Genomic DNA, 25635 nt, shown 5'->3' with positions numbered 1-25635 from the left:
GAATAATTTTTGAATTTGATCTGAACTGCACTCATAGCAGTGTATCTTCTTTACTGAAAGAATTTGCAGAAAATAATTAAAATATTTGTTTCTTTAGTCATTGCAGATCACAAGTCATTATTTCACATAAAGTCTAATTAAATTACATGTCCCAACTATATAGGACTAATTCACAAAGTGAATTACATATACAAAATGTGATATGCATAATGTTTTAGAGGTCTCAATTTTGCAAATAAGGAATCCGTGTGAGAGCTAAGGCATTGGGAGCGAGAGTAGGAAGGCTATTGAAAACACCTTTGACCCACATGACAGGAATTTTATTTGCCTGGAATCAAAGTACCATGTTCCTTTAGCCCTTGAAAACCTCATATTTTAAAGGGGGGTTGTGGTAGTCACATAAATAAAACTGTCTACTACTGAGAGGTCATTTAATGAATTATCACGAAGGAGTTCTGAGAGAGTGCAGTCAAAAGATTTTATGCCCCATATCTCATGAATAATACACATACAGAAACAAATAGAAGAACCTCAACATTGCATCAGAGTCTTGACACTGGATCAGAACTTTGTTTTTTAAGTGTCTATGCATCAATACAGAAACAAATTGAGAAAAAAAATAGTTACATTTGACTTCTGGAACTGATTGCTAGGAGAAATGTGGAACAGATGAGGAAGAGTAAATTTCCCATAGTGATAAAGCAATGTTGAAATTAGATTTGGGGTTGAAATGAATTTGAATTTAGTCTGAGAAGGTCAAGATAATGAAAATAAGGGTCATAAGGAGGGCCACCTTATACACATTATAAATTTTATAGCTGAGGTATCATCTGTGAGGACATAAAAACCATAAGGTTACTTGAGTACCTTGCTCCTACAAATTCACAGGCTTTCTCTCAGACTCCACACAGTAAAATTATGAAAACTAGGTATTTCATAATAATAAAAAATAATAGTCCAATGGTTTAAATAGCATCTGTAGCAAATTCAGGGGCAGACCATGGACTACTGCTCCTCCTGTCCAGTATATACAGCAGGGAGAGATGACACCAAGTTGTGAAGATAAAACTTGGCCTGAACAGTTAAAATACGCTCATCTGTCTCTGCAGCTAAGCAAAACCACCTTTTCTTTCAGCCTTTGATGAAAATCTATGAAATACAGCAAAGCTGGCAGGGAAGGATAAAGGAATAAGAAACTAGACATATAGACAATAAGAATTTTCATCTGCTTTTGTACTTTGGGTGAAAGAATAACTGAATAATTACAATCTAATAATTAATTCTATTAGCCATGATAAGTATGTTCCAGAGAAAGTGAGACATTTGAGGTGACAATGCAGTGTGGACAAGGCACACTGGAGTTTCCAAGTGCATGCTTTGTGTTCTAAATGAACACTTGTAGGGTCAGGCCCAGAGGCAGCACAGCTGCTTTCAGGCAGTGAGGAGCTGAAATAACCTGTCAGGCTCTTGAGGGTATGTGGAGAGCCAGGCCAGCACTTCACAAATCCTGTTCCTATGACTGGGCACAAAGCCAGACCCTCTTCATCACATCTGTGATTCAGCCCCTGCTGATCAGTTTGATTCGGGTCTGTTAAGAAGCACTGATGTGTCTGCTCTGTACTCCCAGAATAAGGAGCAGGCTGGGTGGGTTTAGTGTGACACCAAATTCTACTATCTCCCAAATATTGTACTAAAAAGGGTCATAGTGCTGTCTGAGTCCCAGCCTGCCTTGTATCTTAGGCAACTGCAAAGTACTTCCCTGATATTTATCATACTGAAATTCCTTATGTTGTCCTGGGTTCTGCATACAAAATTCTAACAGTATGCTGATGTGCCCATAAATCTAAGCAATAATAAATTAACATTTATTAAATGCATTAAAGCATCAATATGAGAATCAATATGTCGCTTCACAGGAAAGTTATATTAATACGTGCATTGGTTTAAACTATGTACATCATCACATCTTTTGCAGCCCTCACAACATACAAATCCCAATAGAACTCACATGCAGGTTTCTCTGTCTTTATTCCACTACAGACTCCTTTGAAGTCCATAGGTGTTGTATGTGTACAATTGAACACATTTTGGTACCTACAGCCCTAACCACACTGAATGTGGCACTGTAGTATTCTAAACATGGATCACAGTCCTATCAGTTTCCATCTTGCTCCCAAGACTTCTGTGTGACACATGAATTTAAACCATTGATTGAGGTAGAATTTATGTGCTCATTCTGAATTTATACTATTTAAATTGTCTTCCATATAACAATACAAAACATGCTTAAAATCAGCTTAAGTGCAATTATTACTGCAGTTACTTGATTGAAGTTTTTGGTATAATTAGTGGTATAAAGAGCTTTCCACAGTAGCTCTCCTATGTACTCTATTACTGTGTAATCTTAATAAATCTAATAAGTAATTTTTTTCAAACTCTAACAACAATGATTTAGTCTTTTGGTTCATATTTTGCACAGCAAATTTATAATTGAAGAGAATTTATTTTTTTTCTGGAAAACTTTAGCAAGATCTCATTGGCTGTATTTAAGAAAAAGTGAAGGAATGAATATTTGCACTGGCCAGAAAAAGCAAAGAAATAGTCAAGGTACTAAATTCAACATGATTTGCCTTATGTCCCATAATGCAAACAGCAGTTTGGACCCTGCACATTTGAACTCTTATTCTTACAGGCATGGGCCAACTTGAAAGCTGGATGATTTCTTGTTTTCTGTGATTTAAGGGCTTCTTAAGAGCATGGCTCTGTCACTCCTTCCTAAACCATGTAAAGGCAAAAGGCCAGCTAGTCTTTCACATACCTCAGCTGGCAATTCTCCATTTCTCAGCAGCAATCTCCTTTGAAAGCAGCTGCCATTTTAATTTTTTGGCTGCATAATCACATCTCAGATTCTAAAAAGTCCCATTAGCCTTCTGCTCAATGAGAAATTAAATCTCAAATATCTTTTAAATAATATTTTTTTTCATACAAGTTTATACAAGGAATGGGCACTGTGAGGCAGCAGGAGGAGGTACAGGGTATAAACTAGTGTGCCTTAGCATTTTCTTTCTAGCATATGTTCTCACAAGCAAGTGGGCACTTGGCCTCATTAACATAAGGCCAGTACTCTAAAATTGTGTTTCCTAGGCTTCTTAAGGTCTGACTTCTTGAGAGTCACAGGATAATGTGCATTCTATTTCACTTGTCACCTGAGATATATAATGCTTATTTGGTACCTTTCATCTCGAGAGCATATGTACTGTCCGGGGGTCTGGGACTTCTGATTTCCATCATGAAATGTCAGGAGCTCCTGACATTTCTGGGCAGTTTGGAGACTCTTTGGTTGACCCAGGCTGATATCTGAACTACTCAAATATTTATTCCTTGCTCTCTAAGTTTCTCTGAGAAGTTTCACTGGTGTCTTAATCAGAAAGTGACATGATTACTCATAATACAAATGCCAGAGTTAATTTTGGCTGTCTTGCTCTAATTGCTCTCTAATTAGGACACTTCCGAATGAAGCATGGATTCAGGCAAGATTCCTGGCTCACTGTGGGCATGTCTAGTTTACACAATCCACAAAGTGTTACAGGCTCTTTTAATGGTCACTCTACAAAAAGATAACCACCTCTGAGTGGTGTCTGCCCACAGTCAAGCACGTGAGCAACATCCCCTTTTTGCCGACACGCACTGCATTCCTTGGAAACCGAAGTGTTGGCACCTGCAGAGGGCTGTTCCAGGGCAGGGCCGTAGCTCGGTCAAGGACAGGTTCAGGGCACCGAGGCAGGTTTTGGGAAGCGGCACTGCTGGCAATCCCTGCGGGACCCTGCCAGCCCCGCTCCGCCCGTTTCCTGCCGGCCCCGCTCCCGAAGGCGGCGCCGCTCGGCTGCCCTCTGGCGGCCGGGCCGGGGCTCTGAGGAGTGTCTTGTGGAATGGACCTACAAAATCAGTGAGTTTTATTGATTATCTGTAATGCACGTACTGTGTTATAATTCATTAATTTGATTGAGAATCTAGAGCTCCTTACCTTCCAAGCTCTGTTTCTACTGACTTTCAAACACTTGCATATTGACAAATGAATAGCATTGATTTTCCTCGAGTAGATTGATTGCTTAGATGCAAAAAAATTCTCATTTTTTCCCCGCATGGACGATAGCAAAGGAAGAGCTGCAGCTTTGATCTCACTGACTGGAAGCCTCTTCTATTCCTCTGGCATGCACTTTAATTTGATGATTTTTTTTTTTTTTTTGAGGCAAAATGAAAAAGAATTGCCTTTTGTGACATTTTCCTCTGCTATGCCAATTTCTTAGCTGCATCCATTTTGCAAAAGGGAACTTTAGTTACATTTCCTTAGATTTTTCATCATACTGCTCAGTATCCCAATGTTAAAAGTTATTTCTTTAATAGTGCTAAAGAAGCTGTTGGCAGCAAGGCAACCAACTAAAAGGCAGGTGTGAAATATGAAATAGCACATGTATTTAAGAAACTTACTTGGTACAATCAAAGAAATTACAACAGAGAGCAGAGAAGATGGAGAAGTCTGAAAGGCACTGGCAGATGATCGCCATTTGAATTAATCATTTGTCCCCACACTGTAGAGCAGAGAGGAGTTATGAGCCTGAAGGAAGCAGTTTGAGTTTTTCTTTGGTAAGACCTACATGTAAGCCCCAAACATCCTGCTGAGATTCCTACCCTTCTCACAAGGCACTCGAGGCAATTTGTATTGACTGTAGGTGGAAGCTTATGGTCATACACTGATTACTTAGGAAGATGCTATCTGTAACAATTTATAGAAAATATTTAATAGAAAATATTTAATGTACAGTTTGCAAAACAGGGAGACCTGCTGGTCTACATTCCTTCATCTCCTCGTCAGTTTTAAAATCATGTGTACATTAGTATCATAAAAACCCCTGCACTTCGCAGGCCACACTAGCACAACAGAAGGGTGTGGGCGTGTTTCACTGCGCTCTAGACTCACCTTTCTCATGCTATGTGTTGGGTTTCTTCCAAGTGCCAAATCCTCTTCACAGGCTGTACTGCCCAGCTCATTTTTCATGCACAAGAAATGACAGACTTTAGCATACAGTTTCATAGGCGATGACAGGATGGACAGCAGACTGGAGGAAGGGTCCAGGAAAAATCCTGAAATGTGGACTGCACCTTCCTTTCACTCACCCACTCTGCGTTTATTGCTGGGGGCGGAGGGGACGGGACAGACACACAGTGCTCTGGAGCGCCAATAAAATACTCCTGAGCTGCTTATTTCAATTAAAACGCTTGTATTGCCCCTCCAATTCAAACCAAGTCAAGGAGAAGCAAGGGCAGGGATCAGTAAGCCGGGTTCAGGTGTGGGCACTGAGGAGCTCACGAAAGCCGGAGGGGGACACCACCACCTTTTAGAAGGGGAGTGACTTCTTTCCGCCCCCTCCCCGGGCCGCTCCCTGCCGGCTGAGCGGAAGCAGGGCCGGGGTACCTCGGCGGCCGCAGGTCGCAGCCGGGCGCGGGCGGACGCGTGAGGGCGGCGGGCGGCCCCGCTCCGCCGCTGCGGCGGGGCCTGGGCGAGCCCATCTCGCCGTGCGCGCAGGGAGGGAGCGAGGACGGACGGACGGACGGACCGACCGGCGCGCGGGTGGGGGGAGCCGCCGCCAGCCGGGTGCTCGGCAACCTGATCCCGGTCCAACATGGTCGCCGCTCACGCCTCCCATTCCTCGTCCTCCGGCGAGTGGATCGCGTGCCTGGATAAAAGGTATCGGCATCTTCCCAGGAGCTGCTGCGGAGGGATGCTGTGTGTATGCATGTATGTGTGTGTGTGTGAGCGCTGACGCCCCCCATCCCCGCTCTCCATCAGATCTTGCCTTACATAAGGAGCGTGCAGGTGGGAAGCGAAACGCCTGGCGCAAGCCAGGGCGGCGGGAAGGATGAAGGCTGGAAATACTACGGGCAGCGGAGGGGACAGGCAGTCCCCATAGGGATTGCTGCTCCCTGCCGGGCAGATACTGCACGTGGTGGAGGAGGGGGAGCTCCGGGGGGGAGAGGGGGCCTGGGGCTGCCAGCTGGGGACCCGCCGTATCGGCCATGGCACACCCACTGCATTCTGCCCTCGTCCTCCCTCGCCTGCCCTCACGGCGCCCCGGCCGCTGCCTCCCCTCCGCTCGGCACACCGCCCCCGCCTCCCGCAGCCGCTGCACAGCCCCCGCCCAGCGTCGTCGCAGGCGGCAGGGAAAGGACGAGTCCTTCTTGTCCCCACTGCGGCGCCCCGGGGCCCGCTGTTGTTCCCGGCTGCGGGTCGGGTGCAGGCGGGCGGCGGCACCGCGTGGGTGGGAGGCACGGCTGGCTGACGTGTGCTCAGAGGTGGTGTGCGCCCTGCCAAAAATACGGGAAAATTATTATTGCTATTAAAAAAAAAAAAAAAAAAAGTAAAAGAAAAAATTCTTTGGAATGCTTTCTCTTGGGTGCTGCAGCCCAAAGTCTCGCAGTGTCGAGTCGCGTGGTGGGTAGTTTGAGTGCCCTTTGCTGTATTCATACCTTTGATTCCTGGATAAGTTCAGAAGTCATTTAATGTCTGAACACTCGTTGTGTCTCCTGTGGTCCAGGAATTTAGTTAACAAAAATGTAGACTATAGATACAGATATATATAGATGCAGATATAGATGCAGCTCAAAAGAAAGCTCTCAGAGAGAATTCCCTCAGGTAGCGTTCGGCAGTTATCTGAGCATCGTGAGCCAGCTTTTGACAGGTGCTACCATTTGGGCTGTGCTGTGGAGAGAACCCTTTCTGCACATAGAAGGGACCTTCCCCTTCTCATAGTTTCTCCCCTTTCCAGGTAACTTCAGTCTCGTAGGACTGCACTTCTCGTTAGGTTTTCCTTAACAGTAGCGAAGTGTAATAAGTTAATGGAACTTCTGAGCTAGACACTCAGCCACCTACGATAGAAACTGATCCCCTCTGTAACATGTGATTTAAGACTAACCTCTTAGAGATCAAATAATGCATATGAATGTTGAAAGCACTCGTAAAGTAAATGCAAACAGAACTGTTGATGATAATCTAGCCGTCTAAAAACCAAAGTGAGGCCTCTCTGTAAACTGATGTTGAGCAGATGTGAAGGTGGGTATGAGTCCCAGTAGTTTTAGATAGGTGATCCTGTAGTTTCTGGTTTCCTACATGCAATATATCGTGAGATCCAAATTGTAAGCTAAAATTCAAGGCTTAATGAACTACATAGCCTTGGGGAGTAGATGATGTATTTACGAAATATATTGTGGCATTTAATTTAGAAATCTCTCTGTCATAATTAGTAAGCTGACCCTTTCTATAACACAAATTTCTTTAGAGCTATTTTCTTTCACTTTTTTTTTTTTATTTGAAGTAAGCTGGTATCATCAATTTGTTGATTAGAAAGAATCAGTTCCAAGTGCTCTTAAGAATTATGCCTTACCCTTTCCCAGCAAGCATTCTATAAAATATGCTATTCTATAGAATAGTATACATAGGACAAACGCATAACATGAAAGATTGTAGGTTTTTTCCTGGTCTCTTCTGTCCTCTGCTTTGTGATCATAGGAAGTACGCTTATGCATTTTATTCTGTTTTTCCACCTGAAAATGTAGATAGTTATTAATTAACTTACACACTTGTATATCTAATCAGTATACTCATTTGAATTATTATCAATATTTTAAGCTTTTTAAAAATTGTACAGCATTTTCTATCCTAGGTGTGAATTCTGTGAATATGGGATCATTTAATGAGTAAATTCTCTATAGAGTACTATGTTTTTTTACTAAATAATAAATAGAGTTTTAGTATGTTTAAGTCAATGAATATATTTCCAGGAGGAAGACAGTTCTAAAACTGGTATGCTTAAGAATGTTAAGTGAGCCTCAACAATGACAATTAAAATAATATGTAATATGAATTATCCAGTATAATTATATGAAAAAAAACTCTAAATGTAAGGAGCAAAATACATTATGTGTAGAAATTATGTGTTTTGTATTTGTTCTTCAGGTTTTTCCCCAAATCATGTGTCAAAGTGGAACTACTAACATCTAAAATTAGAGCACATAGGAAAATGCAGAACTGCCAAAATGTTACAGGAGAAATGTTATTACTAGTAGGGTGCTGTGTTCTGGGACTACTGGTGCTTTGTCCATGTGTAGTTACTGTCCACAAAAGTCAAAGATCCACACTCAAAAATCAAATACATGGAACACTGTTTATATATAAAATTACAAGTGTAAAGGTAAGGAAAATTTCAGAACACTGTGCTCTATCAGGAGTATTTTTTATTTTTTTTTTTTTGCAGGAGAGAGAGGATCAGAGGTGAGCAACTGTACATCCTTGTTATACCTGGAGATGTAAATAATTTTTCTCTTGAGGAAACCAGTCCTTTTACATTTGAAGTAATAGTTGCCTTACCACTGATTTCTTGGGGAGCAGAAGTATCCCTCTAATCTTAGCACTTTTCTGTATGTCTGCTCTGCACATAATTAAAAAAGGGTCACTGATTTATGCATGTGTGTACAGTAAACATAGGAAGAATGTCTTCTCTATTCTCATGTGCTCTTTCACACCAAAAAAAGTCTAATCAAGAAATTTCCATGTTGGCAGTATCTTTACTGAATGGTAGACAAAGTGTTTTTTACATAACTATTGTTTTTCTAAATCTGATCACATTTATGAATTCACTTACTTGTTTTAATTGGATTCAGATGCACATTTTTAGGCATGTACATCATGCATACCTGCTAGAGATCCCAGGATATCATACCTGGCTATGGCATCTTATGTTTTGCTCTGAATTAAAAGTAACCTTCAGTGCCTTAGCAGACTGGAAGGGCAGATCACAGGGCAAAGCATGTAACTTCAATGGCCTGTTGTGCTAAGAATGTTACGATCTTTGCCTAATGACTTATAAATTATTTAAGTAGGAATGGGCTTTTCAAGGACATACCATACATACTGAGACTTTATAACCTTATCATCCTTGTTAGTCTTGCATCATTTATGTTTAAAAAACCTGAAATAATGCATACTGGGTAGTATCTCAGACCTGTTCCTCCCACAGATTTGAATGGAAATTCACATTGAAGCTACATAACATAACAGCAACATATTTGAATCAAGACTTGTTTTTTTAGTTCAGTGTAACATGTATTTGAGATGCAAGCTTTGTTTGCTTAGTAGTAAACAAGAGATCCCTTGTGAGCATACAGATAGGCTAGAATAAAGAATTGATATTCTGAAAGAATTGTTGTAGAATAAATAGAGAAAATGCTTGTCATCCTCTATAATCTTTAATTATGTCAAAGATAATGGGATATAGATTTATAATCAGGCAATATTATGAATACAGTTGCATTATGATGCTATTTTATTTTAAAATATGTTTTTGTGCAATTGATAAAACTTACACCGTCTTCTATATAAATTTCTCCCTTATTATTTATAACAAATCCATAAGAATATTTTCATGTAGTTTAGATCTGAACAAAAGCATGGACATACACTGCAGTTCCGGTTGGCTTGTGTGCTTCGTGTTTTCTCTCTGTATAGTGTGTGACTAAGCTGGTATATGCTTGGATCAGGTCTGTGTGGGGATATAGCAGCAGAAGGCACTGCAGTGGATGTGGAAACTCAGAGACAGAACTGTATAGACATAGTGCTTTCTAGCACTCATGCGAGGGTGCAGTCTTCTGAGAGTGATGAATAACAAATTTATCTTTCCACATCATGCACCTCATTTTCTAGTCCAGGGCAAAGGTACAGTCTTTGGTGAATAATAAAAAAGCCTTTTCCTTTCCATGTTTTCATAGAGAAACCAAAATAATCGCTCAGTTTGTAGCTCTGTGCATTTTATCAAATATCTGAATTCAGATTAAACCCTAGTGAGAGCAGTTGTATTTTAAACAAATTCAAGCTGTTTTGTTCTTTGCTCTCCAGCTTACGCATTTGCAGTATTGGCTTCCATTTCTTACATGTGATTCCTGTAAGTTACACACTTGTGCCGTGGACAGGTATTAAGAGGAAGAGAAAGTAATTACCCTGGCATGTATACACATTTTCATAAGCCACCAGAGCAAGGCAGTATGTGCACATGCCTTTTAGGGCATGATATATTCAAATCTAGTTGGTAGTCTTGTGTAGTAGTCTTGTGTGCTGCACAATTGGTATGCTACATGTGCATTTCTTTCACCAGCTGATACTGGAAACTTGTCTAAAGTCTCGTTGCCTGAATTCTTTCTGCCATGTTAGGATTTTATGTTTAAAATCCTATACTCTGAGCAATAAATTTATTTTATAACAAAACTCCATATTCCAGCAAAGGAATAAAAAAACAACAAACCAGCAAATAGAAACTGTGCCCTCAAAAGTCAGGTGTTCACCAGATATTTTCTAAATACAAGCATTTTTCTTATCTAGCATGACCTCTGTTTTTGTCTGTGTCTTACAATTAGCTGCATTTAACAAAGCTTATAATTTTAATGATACTTCCTTTGTGCTGTATTTTCTGCACTGTATTTGGCATGATCAGTTACTATTTCTGCTGCTTTTTCAATATCCATTAATGTTTCTGAACTGACTTTCCCTTCCATCTTTGGATTTATCAGTTGTCAAAATGCATGCAAATGTAAATCTGTAAAACTTTTTCCATTGTTGCTGTAAATTTTAAATTTTCACTAGCTGTAACAATGCAGATCCTAAATCAGGAAAGGTGCATTTGGCATGGTGTTATTAGTGAATAGTGGTGGCCAGAGTTTGAATCGAGGGATATCATCACTTGCATATTTTTTCAATTACAGATTTCATTTGCTATGTATCTCAGAGTCTGTCTTCATATTCAAGTGCTTTCAATGTTTATTATGAAGTTACAGTGCTGGTTAATGTAATTTCATTTGGATTTACCTCTGTCAAATGGAATTTTAAGTGTCCTGAGCTCCAGTTTATGATTATGAAATTTGGATGTTTAATTCAATAAGATTTAGTCACATTTTGGTTACAAAGCATGTGTAATATGTAAAGATTCTCACAAATGAAAGAATATAATTCTTCATTTTGATTTCTCTTGAATTATTCTGTCTTTCTAGACAGCAAATGAAGGTGGAAGAGTCTATTTCCTACCAGATCTGTATTGTTCAGGTAGTATATTTTTAACTTGAGATAAGTCTTTATGAATATAATTAGTTAATAAATACATCTTTTGCCATTCCTCTATATATACAGATCTAAAAATTGACCTTTTGGAAGGATACATAATTTATACATCAGGGTATGTAAAGAAATGAGTACGCTTGGATGCTCTGTTTAACTCTCCAATAATTTTTCAGTGTATTGATCAAAGTTAATTGAATAATGTGATAATGAGATAGGTAGAGTTCTCTCTATTTGCCTTCCTTAGGTCCTTACTAAAGAAGACAGAACTCAACTATAACAAATTCTGTCTGACTGCAGCTGGCAGCCAGTCAATCTGCATTTAACTGGCTGGTCATTGTGTACCTGTGATCTGTACTCAGATCAGGACTATCTACAGTATTTCTTGTGCCTTATGTACCAGGACCTGAGAGATTTTCATAGGGATTCTGAGTGTAGGTGACAGTAATAATTTATTGAAAACTGCATGAGAAATTTTACTTGTGTTTCTTTTTATTTTTCCCCCCTAAATTCCAGAATGATTTGGGTGTGTAAGAGTCTTAGGGAACAGTGTTTAAATAAATTCTATTTCCTGTTTGTCAGAGGAAATGAGAGCTGGAATCCCAGTCTCTTAAATGTCTTAAATAAGTCTCTTAAAATGACATTCAAGAGAAAAGAACAGTAATTTGATTATTGTTTCAAAGCCTCATGATGAGGCTGTTCCCATGACGAGGAAAAGAGGATCTGTTATGTGAATGTTGAAAACAGATTTGGTAGTACTACTGTAACAAGTGAAAATTGTCTCTTGGTGGGAATTAATTACCTCTTGTTGCCATTTTGTTGCCATTGCAATTTCGTTGCCCTTTTCTGAAAACTATTTCAGATTAAAAGTAACTTCATTTATTGTTAGCATTTAAGTGCCTTACTACAGGTCTAAAATGCTTTGATGGATCACTGGTACTCCACTCTTAAACTTTCCTTTCTCAAAGAGAAAAGTCAAAAAGCCTTACAGCATTGCCAGGAGGAGAGAGTTTCAGTATTGCTTGCTCTCACTGAGGGAAGATAGTCTATTGATACTGGTATTTTTCTGCATCCTACAACATTGTTTTTCTGCATGTCAGGAGAGGACATCAGAAGGTACAGGGAGCATAGAGAAATGATCTGGTTTTAATTGGCATTCCTTGGTGCTATCTCCTTGCTCATGTTTCACAGCCGAATATATTTTAAAGTGTTATTAATGGTACTTTCCAGCTCACAGAGTTTGCCTTTGCATCTTTGCATTGATACTTTGGTTTTAACCCAGCAATGAACTCGTTTTATTTGTCTGTTCTAGTGTTTTCTACAAACAGTCTCAACAGTGGAAGAAATAGATCCATCTGCTCATCTTTTGTGGGCTGTTCATTGCTGTCTGAATTGAAATATTGCTGTTTTAAAAAGTTAAAAGGAGCAAGGGAAGGAAATTCAATACTTTCATTCTGTTAGAGCACAATTCAGGTTTTTGAACTCATCTTATAGAAATAAACATTTTAAAATTCTAGAGGCATCTTGGTAAAGAAGGTAAAACCACATATATTCTGTTTTTTCTTTCTCAAATGTCAAACCCACAATGGGAAAGAACCTAAAAAAAAAGGACATATGGTAACAGAAAGTGATAGGTTACAGTTGGATTAAGTTTACAAAAGCAAACAAAAAAACTCCATCTTGTTTCTTTCTTCTAGGTTAACAAGTATTTCATAACATCCTACATAGACATTCAAATACTTGAAAATCTTGAAACCATCAAAACAGGTTATTTTATAAAGCTATATATACTACACATGAGCAGAAATACTTTACCCAGCTTGTGTATTTGAAGAATTGTAGCAGTTAGCCTCTGTCTGTATTTGAACTTCAAGCTCAAGTAGTTTGCATTTAAAAATACGTAAGAGATTTATACAATCGCTTGGATTGGAAGGGACCTTACAGATTGTCTCATTCCAACCCCTCTTGCCATGGGCAGAGACAACTTCCAATAGACCTGGTTGCTCAGGGCCCTAGCCAACTTGGCCTTGAACACTGGCAGGGATGGAACATCCATAGTCTGTCTGGGCAAACTGTTCCTGTGCATCACCACCCTCAGAATTTAAAATTTATTCCTAATATCTAATTTCAACTTACCCTCTTGCAGTTTAAAACCATTGCCCCTTGACTTGTCAATACAGGTCTTGTCCCTCTCCAGCTTTCTTGTAGCCCCCATTAGGTACTGGAAGGTGCTCTGAAATCTCCTTGGACACTTCTCTGTCAGCCTGAGTGCATAGGAGAGGAGCTCCAGCCCTCTCATCACCTTCATGCCCCTCCTCTGGACTTGCTGCGGCAGGTTCTCGTCCTTATTGTGTTGGGGGTTCCAGAGCTGAATGCAGTGCTCCATATGGGGTCTCATGAGAGCAAAGCAGAAAAAGAGAATTATCTCCCTGGACTTTCTGGCCATGCTGCTTTTGATCCTGCCCAGAATGTAGTTGGCTTTCAGGGCTGCCAGCACTGTCAGCTCGTGTTGAGCTTAACATCCTTATGAGCACAGACTTCAGGCAGATTTTCTTTATAATTGCCTCTTACAGGTAGTGAAGCAGACATTGTCAAGAAAATTGTTTTATCTCTATAAAACATTCTTCTGAAATCTTCACATCTAAATAAGGAGGAGTAAAATAATCTTTAAAAGAAACCTTATTGACATAATTGAATAGAAATGCGTAACTAGCATTGATGCTATCACTTTAATATGTATGCTGTGATGTTGTATTGAAGAAGCAGATGACGTCTTGTACTGCCAGCTAATCACTTATTATGCTCTGAAGAGGCAAATTAGTAATATAAACAAGAAGGTATTTTGGGGTCAAACAAAGCAGAAAGGCTTGTAAGGTAGTGAAAATAAATTTCTCTTTATTTTCATCCCTTCCTAATAATTTATTTGGTAGCCCTGCTTTGCAACTCTGAAGTGCCCCCTTGGCTTTGGCTACAGTGAAATGAGATGTCAGCACAGTTTGACTTAAAATTAGTTTTTTATTGGGTGGGGTAGTCTAGGGAGGAGTTGATTCACTGGGATGGAGTCATAGATTTTCTGCAAGAAGGGTGGTCTTGCCTTAAAATGCTTTGACTTTAGCTCCTACATCTATCAAATGAGAGCTGAAGAATCTTAAATGATACAATGTATTTATTCACACTTTTTGATTAGCCTATGGTCCTAATTCCATACATTGGTCTTGAGATTTCAGAAATGGGTGCAGGACAGAAGCTTTAGCAGAAAATCTTTACCTGATGACTCACTGAAATGCGTTTTTTGACTTTGTTTGCTCATGGATGTAAGATTGTAACTCTGTTACATCAGCAATGAAGGGATACTTCAATAGCATCAGCCTCAATGCGACAGAACAGAAATAAATCTACATGAGCAGCAATTTAGCAGAGGAGGGCTAAACTCAGTGGGATTGAACAACAGTGGTGATCACAGAGAACTGACTTTAGATACTTTGCTGAGGTATCTGGAAAACTCTTTCCAAGGGCTTTTGGAGCCATATTGGGAGTGTAGGGATATTTCTCGGGACTTTTGCAGCCTATCTTCGTGTTCTGGGGAATGGTTCCTTTTTGGATTAATACCATTGCCTTTTTAAATTCATGTGACTACAGTGAAAATAAAGCTTGACTAATTCTCCATCTGCCATCAGTAGTACTTTTCTTCTAATAGATTGAATCATTATGGTTCTAAAGACTATATTACAACATTAGCTGCTTAAGTATTACTCCAAACTAAGCTTTACAAAAAACAAGTTTACAATAAGATAGCTGTGATGAAGAAATAAATTTATGTTGTCCTGTCCTGTTTATAGTCCAGGTTAGGCAGCTTGTCTTGGGAAACAGAAAACAAATTTGGCATCATAAATAGATTAATGTTAAGCTAATGATAATTAATGTCAAGTTAATGATAATTACAAGTTACCATGATGATAATTTTATTAAAAGATGCTTTGTAGAAAGTGGTCAAACTTTGCCTGAGTTTTGCAGGCCTGTGGAAAAGCAGTTAATTGATGGCACGGTGCATTTTTCTCAGTAAGTAATGCTTGGCTTTTGAATCCAGTTTAATTGCTATAGATTATAAACACTTGGTAGAAATGAGCTTGAGTGCTACTAATACCATTACTGCATTACAGTCTGAAATTTTACACAGGCAAAATTTCTTGTGCTCCTAAGGACAAGGGCCACCTCAGCTTGGGATACCTGTTGTTAATTCCTCACTCCTCAACACTGACAACATTTCCTAGGAGCTCTGAAAAAAATCCAAAGGCATCTTGTTGTCAAACAAGTCGAATCTTTGCTAGTTTTTGTGAGTAAGAATTCATGATTTTAACCAAACAGCTAAATCATGAACTGGATGATTTTCTGAGAAAGATCTCACCTTTTTGACTTGTTTGGTTTTGCTGTTATTTTTAGAGTCCATAAATTAAGGTAGTTAGTGTTTCAAGAGTTAGTGTAGTTTGGGTAAGGATCTTGTATAAGTAGATTGTAAATCTGTTTGCAAGCTGCACCTCCTAATCTTCTTAAAAGGATTTTGACAAGAGAGTTAATGCTTATTAGTACTTGTCAGCTTGTGCACAGTCAAGAAAAAAAGAAATGGGTGAAAATCTTACTTGAAATAATTCAAAAGGGAACTATTGTAGTTGATTGTAGTTTGAAGTGGTAAGAGGATGTCACTGTGATGTTGAAGCAACTGCATACACAAGAGAATTATTATTCTCATCTGTAGCTAATAAGGGTAAAGGAGTATAAATGAGGATAGAGATTTAATCCTTCCTAGACGTAATTTAATAGAGAAAAATGAGATACAGAGATTCTATGCAAGTAGGATCTGGGCTTCTCCACTGAGACAAAGATTTGGATTCCTTGAAGTCTTTGATTTCAAAGAGGAGTCTTTAAAAAATCTTGTTGGATGGAGTGCTTACACTGTGGGTATAACAATAAGGTGAATAAAGATATGTATTTGTGAACTCAATCTTTGTTCATTGTAGCTACATGACTTCTGTTCTTTATGAGCTCATCAGCTGGTAAAAAGGACATTTCTGTCAGTAAAATTAACTAGAAACATTTGAGTGAGTGATAGGTCTAATGATTGCTAACAGTTGTCTTTCTTTCTGTTATGCCTTTATACATGAATAATTTCTGCATCTGATCCAGCATGATGTTCTAGGAAAAATCTGTTTCTTTCTGTCCTTAGTGGTTTATATTTAGTCTTTTATAATGCTGTCAGCTAGTGTTTGGCTTACCTGCTGATTCATAATATTTGATAATCATATTTAAAATGTGTTACAGACCTAATTCACTTTATTTTCATAAATATGTATAATATGCTGAACCTGCTGAACTGCTGGTCTACGTGCTGCTTTGTTGTAGAGAGTTCTAGTTTTATTTTCTTGAAATCTTGTTTTTTTAAAAGGTGTTGCTGTCAAAGATTGTAAATATTTTAAACATTTGAGTTAAAACTCGTGATTGTTACCAATGAAAAATTAAGATTCTTGCTTGCATGTTTAATTTGTCCAACACTAAGAGACAGAAACTTTGTGGAATATACTTATTGAAGTTATCCTTCTTCCTTCCAAGTGAGAAGAGGAAAGTCAGTTTGTAGTCAGTAAAATGCAGAAGAGAAGTTTGGATGTAGGAGTTACTGTTGGTAACTAATGCTTCCCGTTTTGCCAGGTAGAGAGCATCTGTTTTGGCACTGATTCCACAGACCTCTTGTGTGTTTGGACATCTGTTAGTTAATATTTTCTTACAAACCCAACTATATATCATTCTTAGGTCTTTAGAATAAGGACTGTGTCATCATATATACTTGTACAGTGATGCTGCATCAAGACTGGTGCTAAATGGACTCCTGGACACTGCTGGTGTGGAAATGATAACAATCATTGTTGATAAAGGGCAGTTGTTAGGATGTCTTGGAAGGATTTCATTATGTAGTTGCAAAATGCATTTTAATTTGTTTATATTATAGTGTGATATTTAATGCAACCATTTGTAATTTAATGCAAACATTTGTAAGTTCAGTACATACAGGTGGGGATGTTTTTCTGATAAAGCCCTTGAGAATGTTTCTTTTGTTTCCTTACAGGCCTTTGGAACGTTCTAGTGAAGATGTAGATATAATATTCACACGACTAAAAGAAGTGAAAGCTTTTGAGAAATTTCATCCAAACCTTCTCCAGCAGATATGTCTCTGTGGATATTATGAAAATCTGGAAAAAGGAATCACATGTAAGACAGCCTCATATGATTTTGTATTTTATGTGGATAAACTTGGGGATTAGACTGTGATTGTCTCTAGGAGATTGATGAGAGCAGAATCAGTGGAACGTTTACAATCATGGGGCAAGGCAGGACTAAAGTGCTGCTTGCTCTACAAATGAGTGTGTAGTGAATCTATGGTAACAAGGCATACAGTAGGATGTAAGACTCTACCACTGTTCTGTTGAAAGATTACAAGTCAGTCATTGGACTTAAGCCTCATTCTTCCCCTGCAAATGTATTATTGATTGCTTTTGCCAGTGCTTTGTGCTGTCAGGGGCAAAGGTGTATCAGCAAGGCACATCACTGATAGTGTGTGGTTTCCAGGCACCCTGGCTAGCACAAGCCAGACTTGCAGAGCCACAAACTGCTGTGGGGTGAAACAGCTCTGTGCCTGCTCTGGGAGCCTGTGGGCCAGATGTAGGTGGACACCTGTGTTTGCTCTGTGAAGCTGAGATGGAAATAAGTGGTAGTCCTGTGGTGGGAATCTGTACCAGGGGAATAACTGGTGAAATGCCTGTGGTATTAGTACAGTCTCAGAAACACTTCAGGCAAATCTGGCATGCAACACTGGGGTTTGCTTAGAGTAGCAGGGATTTTGATGCTCTGTAATCGCACAGCTGGAATGCTTGGACATCAGTCTTGCAGTTGCTGTTCAGCCAGAACTCTTACTGAGTTCAGTGGTAGCTGTGTCTGCACTGGAAGATTATGAATTTCAAAGAGACATTGTTCAGAAAACCTTTTTCCTTGTTTATTTTGTTTCTTTGGTTGGTCAGTTAACTAAGAGAACAGTAGAACAGAAGTAAACTTGGGAGAAGAGTGAAGTGGTTGTATGTGCTTTCATTTTTTCCATAGTGTATTGACTAGCTTACTAAAATATGTGCTTTCCAGTGTCATTGGAAATATTACTGTAATAGTAAATAAGTAATCTCATGTGGCAAATTGTGTAGTGCCAGCAGTGACTGCGGCATTGCAGTAAGATGTGAGAAAACGTTGATTACTGTTGCTAAACTGAAAGTGATAGCTCTTATTTACAAGATTTCCTTTTTCCAGTATTCCGTCAGGGTGATATTGGGACGAATTGGTATGCTGTTCTGACAGGATCACTGGATGTGAAGGTGTCTGATACAAGCAACCACCAGGTAAAATAGATTTTTCATTGCAACCATCCAGTCAGTAGTACAAAGAAAGAATATCATTTATGGTGAGGTAGATAATGACACATTCTGTACAGATAGATATTTTGTCATATCACAAGGATGTGTATGTTTCTCTGAGTCTCTTTAAGTCTCAGTATTCTTTAGTGTAAGGAAGGCAAATCATGCCAGTGATTTCAAGAAACTGAAATATAATGCTCTGGAATTAGTCTGCATTTTAATATGAACTAAGACTCCTTTGTCTTTTCTAGTAGTGCTGTTGAAGTTGCACTGAAGTTCAGAGAGCTGTTAATTCATTCCCTAGAAATATTTTAATTCAGTTCTTGTTCAGGAAGTTTAAAATGAACCTGCTAACGGTGCTGTCTGATAACAGCATAATGCAGTCTCCACTGCAGAAATGGGCAAGTACTGTAGTAATAGCAGACTATTGGAACTGCTGCCATGCTAGACAAGAAGCCTATAGGTAATACCTATTTAGCGTTAAGAAATAGAAGAACAAGTAAAATTCTCCCCAAATTTAAAGTGGTTTCTCAGTACATTGGTGCTCCTGGATTTATTAAATTTGGAGTAAATAAAAATCCAAAAGGATGAGATACATCTCCTAGAGTTTCCTGTCCATGTCGTCTAATGTCATGCTGCCAAGTCGTGTACTTGCTGCTGTGAACTTAGTCTTCTGGGAAAGCATCCTGTCCATTCCCTGCTCCCATGTTTGAGATTGGTGATTGTCCTATGATGTAGCTCAGCATGTGATTGTACTTCCAATAAGGGGCTTGTTGTGCCTTCACTTGAGTAGTATAGCTACCCAGGACCTGATAGAGACCACTACCCATTTTCCCCACCTGGATTGAGTATAGCATGTGTAGGGAGGATGGTGGTAGTGTATTCTTTGCCCAGAGTTTGGCTGATGGAGGAAAGTTTTTTACACATAGCAGAAACTGGATTTTTTTCACTTTGTTGAGCATCGCGTTACCATTGAGATTGGGTCAGAATGCAAGTCCAGGCAGTGTGTTGAGTGCTGGGTCTTTCTGCTTCCTGCAGTAGGACAATAAATGCAAAAAGAACTTCTTTCATATTATTTTTAGCAGCCTCTTCACTGTACTAAGTAGAGATTTATTGAGAGTATAATTAGCTTAATTTGAGCAATTCTTGGCATGGCCTGGTTTGGTATTGTCACAGTTTGGAACAATACTGGGCTCTTAGGAGAGCCTTTTCTGTGCAGGTCTAAAGCAATCAGGATTTTCTAGTGTTTGCCAAAAGATGGCACTACATTGTTGTGAAGAATCAATGCTCTTTACCCAGAAAGTAATACATCTGCACAATCTGGATGTTAAATTAAGAATCTCTTTTGAGTGTTGATTTGTTCCATTACGTGGAGTATGGAACACTTCAGTTTCTTAATTAATATAATGTAAATATTTTTTTCTGCTTGTTCAGGTTAACTTCATTTTCCTGCCAGTAGGAAGCTGTTGAACTACAATTCATACAATTCTAGTTGTAGAAATTATATTCTGCAGTTATTTCTTACATCACATTTCCTTCTCACATGAACAATGAACTGAATTCTTACTACTGCCTGGTTGCCATAGAATACAGCCTCACTGCCAAAAAGATGGCAGCCCATGCATTCACCATTCCTGTCTGGATAATTTTGATGTTTGTTGTCCTAAATACTATTTGAGTGCAACATTTTTTCTCGTTTTGCTCCAACTTCTTGTTTATATCACGTCCCTTCTTGTTCATTCTTGGTCTCCTCATTCTTCTGCCTGTAGCTTCTGGATGTGATTCTGGTTTTGCCTGTACTTGCTTGTTGGCATGGTACTGGTCATTCTCGAAGGCATTCTTGCTGGTACTCCCTGCCTACTACGCTCATTGCAAACCCAGATGATGGAGGCAATTTGCGTTGTATTGCTGTTGGGGCAGTCCTGGCACATTCAGCTGACAGCACTGTGCTCCCAGCTGGGAGTAGATGACAGTGTAGATGAAGGGGTGCTTGGAGCACATTTTCCGATCACATCACCCTGGAGTGAAGGGTTCCTTTGCAAAGTCCTAATAATGACTAATCACTCTGCTGTTACTATTACACCATAAATGGCACTAATGCTAATGAGAGACTTTCCAGGAGAGCAGGAGAGATACAGACATTTGCCTGAGTTTAGAAGTTTGTAGACTCATATAAATGTATAGGATTATTTTCTGCGCAGTCACCTTTGGTGATTGGTAGCTTTCTCCCAGTAGAAGTGCAGTAAGTTATTGTGCACTTGGTCCTTACTAAAAATGTCTTAATAGCCTTTGTTCCTACAGAGGCATGTAGGAACATATCTTGCACTACAAATTAAATCTTAATGTACTAATGGATCAAGACTTCGGTGTGGCTAGTGAGGTATTAATTCACAAACATTCTTTCTGCACAGCAGCTTACTAATGTAGATGTCTGTGATTTCTCTCAGAAAATACTAGTAATACTGATTAAGACCAAGGTGAGATTTCATATAAACAGAAATATTTGTATTAGCTATTATTTAATATTATAATAACAGGACTATTACATCTGTTATTTTAAGGGCTTTAATAGAGACAGATATTTAGGACCTCATAAAGCCTCGCTTTCATAGTGGTTTGAAACAATCTTTTCTGCTTGCAAAGCTGTGTTCTGTCACGAGAGGGCAGTGCTAGAACACAAAGCAAACCCGAGCGCAGGCAGTGCTCTGTGCTGGAATGGATACCTTGAAAATCATATTCGCCTATTTACCATACACGCCTGTTTTAAAGAGTTTGGCCAGAGACAATTTTGGTGTTACTATTAGCTTTGTTCCACTGGGCTGGTAAAACGTGCTCATAATTTATCTGCCATTGGAATGGCTACAGAGATTTGACAGGATTACTCATCCAGTTCATCCAGAGCAGAATCTGCTCTCTGTGCAAACTAATTATGGATTTTTCTGGGTATTCAACAATCAAGATGATACCAAAGAGGAGTTTTTCTAAGGTGAAAACGTTCCACTGTGAATTCCAGAGGTAACGGTAGTGAACTATTTTGATCTTGCCTCAACTTTTTTGTTACAGAAACCTTGATAAATACTGTACTTAAAAGTCATAGAAAAACCATAGTAAAGATACCTTCAAAATAAACAGAAAATGCAGCCTCTGTAGAAAATATTAGAAAGAGATCTTTATCTTCAATTATGATCAGGTTCTGAATTTCATTTTTATTTGGTATTGTCACCTTCCCACTCATAAGAATAGTAACTTCTAGTAATAGAAGTTCTTCTTAGTGATATTCCTGGTTTGGTGTTGTCTTAAAAACACTGCTGACTGCCCTGTGTATGTTTTATTTTTGAACACTGTTTTGAAGAAGAACAGTCTAAGGATGACTGTTAGCAACGTTTCAGAATAAAGCTGGGGATAAATGCATTGTGACAAAAGCATCAGTGTTACATTGCTGTCATATTCTGCGACACTGTGATTTTTGAATTAGATGCAGAGCCTTTCACCCCAAAGATTTTTCTAATAAACTATGAAGGAATGAAGAGAAGAAAGACGAGGACCAAACAGCAATTTGATCTGCAGTTTTGCTGTATTTTGCCAGCTGAATCACTGTGTGTGCTAGGGCCTATTGCCATGTTACCTTGCCTATGTTATGGTGGAGTTCTTTAAGGAGGTCAGTTTTTAAAAACAGACCAAACTGAACATAAGGCATTGACTTAAGAAACAATTACCCTTTTTTAGAAAAGCTTTAAAGGTAGAGCTGTGAGTGCTTGGATGGGACAGCAGTGTCAGCTGTAAGAAGAGGTGAAGGGCTGGGCATGAAAAGACAAGTAAGTTAGTGGGGCTGCTGAGAGGAATGACTGTGAAGAAAGGTTCAGGTGTTCATGGAAGAAATGGAAGAATTTCACAGCTCTTTGAAATGGAGGACAAAGGAAGTATTTGATAAAATGAAGTGGCATCAAGGAAAGATATTTAAATAGACTAGTCCTTGCAATACTGCAATACTGCTTTCAGCATGCCACTATGGATTTTGGAGGTAACCTATGTGAAGTTGTGACATAGGTTTGTGCTGTAGTTAATAGTATAAATATGCCTAAGCTAGCTTTAAATTATTTAGTTTGAGTGTGAGAACTGCTGTACCCATTATAACACAGAGACTGGTTGAACTAATGTAGTAAGCTGAGAAGCAGAGTGTGTTGGCTTATGCTGAGCTCCACACTGTTGTGGCTGTGGTAATTTTGGTTTGAATTTATCTTATTGGAAGTTACTGTAGAAAAATCATCTTGCTTCTCTCTGCCAGGTGACGTAGGAAAATGTCTAAGACATTGTAGGTAGCTTTTAGAAGATCAGATAGAAAGGTATAGAAATAATGAATGTGGTATTACAGTATAATCTGAACCATACATATTTTAATCAGGTACTAGAGGAGAAGCTGCTCAGTTTCTGTAGAAGCATAATGCCTCTTTTAAGCAAAACCTTGTTTTGTTTAAAGAGAGTGGCCTAACATGTTTGCAAACTGCAGTTTTAGTGTCTTCCAAAGGTATTTCCATGTAATGGTTAGAAATAGTTTGATAAGGATTTCTTGAATGGCTGAAACACTCAGGTAATGGAAGAGAAAAATCACTTCATAGTTTACTTTCATGTATATCCTTGGTTTCTGTGTTATAAAAGGAAAATTTTACTGAGGATAAACTGAACTGAGTCAAAATAATAATAAGCAAACGTCTCAAAATACAGCTTTTGCAAAACTTCATTTAAACATAGAGACAGTATGATGTCCTAGAGAGACACAGATACAGAGGTGAGATAAAGATGCAAGGTGTAGGAAAATGATGAAATAAAAAACAATTTAGCTACATCAGCTCCCTTATAAACTCAAAATGTTAAACTAACTAAAATTTCAAAGAAACGTCCCAAATCCCTTTGAGCCTAGCACCAGTAATGTTTTTCCCTGTTTTCTTCATTTCTCTGATGCCATGATTTTATTTACACCTGGTACAAAAATTCTATTTGCCAAGTTGAGAAACAGAAGGGGTTACAAGTCAAGGAGGAGGATATGGGATGATCCTTGAGATAGTGGGGGAGGGAATAAAGCAGAGCCTTGTTTCTGATTTTCATCCACTCCATAAAATGGTCTTGCAAATTCAATAATGTTTTATATTGATGGGGGGTGAGGGAAAGTTTTAAGAATGCTTTCCCTACACGTGTCTCATATGGCAGTAAGAGTCAGTGAAACTGAATACACAAACAGCCTCTGATTTGAAGGCTACTGTTTTATAGTGTGTACAGAGGGCAGATAGCAATGGAAGCAATCTCATCTTTCTAAGTCTCTGATACTGCCTTTTAAATAGCTGTATGAATGTTAGCTGGTTATCGGCCACTTGAACCCCCTGCTGCTTCTGGGATTGCAGAGGGGAACAGCAAACTGAGTTTTAAGCTGCAAGAAATCCTCCTGAAGTCTTCACTGAACAGCAGGAGATTCTTGAGTGTAAGGTTAACAGGCGTAATAGGAAACGCACCTGAGTCCCCAGGAGGCTGGAGATGTGTAAACAAGAGGTAGTGAGAAAATGGGGCTCTGAAGCCTTGAAGAAGGCATATGGGTCTGCACCCCAGCTGGCTGTGAAACTGCATCTCTGTGGAGAACTGTGATGGCTGGGGAAAAAATCTGAAAGAACTTGATGGAAGCCTAGACTTTCCTTTAATGAATGTAGATAGGACCATTCCAGCCTCTTGACCTACACCCCACAGTGTTAATTTATTTCTTAAGCTTAACAGCTGCTTCATCAGAAGTTATCTTATCAAGTAGTTTCTTAACCAACACTGACCCTCTTTTCTTCTCATGTTTGTTCTGTCATTATTAATTATTCTTTAGGGTTGTAAACAGTCAGAGAAGGTGAAATGTTTAAAATAAATTTTGTTTTTTGAAGGGAGGGAGAAAGAAATTAGAAGATGTAAACAATGTTTATGGTCCACCTATAGGAAAGGTTTCCTTTATACTAGGCTGTTTCAGCTCTGAAATGTAAGCTTGGGAAGGCAGATTTCAGTGTATAAAACTGTTATAGTCTGTTTGTAGAGACTTCTATTTAGGTGCCTAGGTGATTATTCCCAAATATTGTTTCTTTGAACGAAAATCTGTTCTTACTTTCCTTCCTTGAAAATTTGTTTCTGACAGTTGGTAAATTTTTCCTAGATCCTCTCTGAGACATAATTGATTTTGTTTTCCTGAACACACAATTTTATATCATAACATCTGTGTAAGAGTAATTTGCTATGGTTCAGGGAACTGGACTATTATGGGCTTTTGTCTTTGTATTGCAATTACAAAGCTACTAACTTTATCTTAATAGCATTTGCCTATTATGACTTACTAGATGCATGAAAGGAAAGCAGTGCAATTCCAAAACTAGAAAATTATGCTGAAACACACTCATGCATCTCTCCTAGATTATCAGCCACAAGGATAACAAACATTTCTGCTTTGGTTTTTGTAGATGTTGCATGAATCCTGCATTTTAGATTTGAACTATACTCTATGATATACCTATGTTGTATCGAGTAAAATTAGTGTTTTTATATCTTTATGTGTAATTGTCTGTGTGCATATATTATTTCCTTTGTTAATTACAGTTTGTATGATTTTAATTTTTTTTATGCTGTTGCTAATTTTTTTTAAATTACTTAACAGACAGTCAGATAAGGCCCATCTCAGAAAAAAGACATGTGAGTGTCCAGCTTCAAGCCTATGATGGGGAACAAAGCAAGTTGTGAGCTGAAAATAGAATATGTGTCTAAAGATCTTGATTCTGCAAGTTGTTTAATGGCTACTTTTTTTTCTTTAGTAGCTCTTTATAATTTTTACTGGAACTACTACAGAGGAGTTCCTGGCCAAGGGAGGTTCATTTGGACATCATTTAAAATGGCATGTGCTCATATAGACTGCTTTGAAGTGGACTTTGCTGCTTGTTTGGGACCTTCTTATTGCTCTGTCCATGGATACAGTTTTTCCAGGTTGTTTGAACTTTAATAGTTTTCTTGAAATCCCTGATTTAT

At 38.7% G+C, this 25635-nt stretch overlaps 2 protein-coding genes across 5 annotated transcripts in view; one reads left to right on the top strand and one right to left on the bottom strand.

Moving 5' to 3' along the window:
• LOC111932080 (neurabin-1-like) overlaps positions 1-5560 on the bottom strand; it is a 108465-nt gene extending 102905 nt beyond the window's left edge. Inside the window, exon 1 of the mRNA XM_086896686.1 lies at positions 4979-5560. The gene's annotated coding sequence lies outside the window, so the exon portion shown is untranslated. The remainder of the gene's footprint in view (positions 1-4978) is intronic.
• RAPGEF4 (Rap guanine nucleotide exchange factor 4) overlaps positions 5497-25635 on the top strand; it is a 145165-nt gene continuing 125026 nt past the window's right edge. For 2 of the 4 annotated variants that reach the window (XM_086896712.1, XM_086896710.1), the window contains exons 1-3: positions 11092-11143; positions 17271-17413; positions 18497-18585. Coding sequence is in view for 2 of the 4 variants with exons in the window: in XM_086896708.1 (XP_086752834.1) it covers positions 5682-5746; positions 17271-17413; positions 18497-18585 (297 nt within the window). In the remaining 2 variants the exon portion in view is untranslated. Of the gene's footprint in view, positions 5747-11091; positions 11144-17270; positions 17414-18496; positions 18586-25635 lie in introns of those variants that run through there. The other 2 variants (XM_086896708.1, XM_086896709.1) reach the window with 2 other exon arrangements.

The sequence above is a fragment of the Cyanistes caeruleus genome, chromosome 7 (genome assembly GCF_971803275.1).
Source record: "Cyanistes caeruleus chromosome 7, bCyaCae1.hap1.1, whole genome shotgun sequence".
Lineage (NCBI taxonomy): Eukaryota > Metazoa > Chordata > Aves > Passeriformes > Paridae > Cyanistes > Cyanistes caeruleus.
The sequence above is the reverse complement of the archived record's forward strand: the minus strand, read 5'-3'. Positions and strand labels throughout refer to the sequence as shown.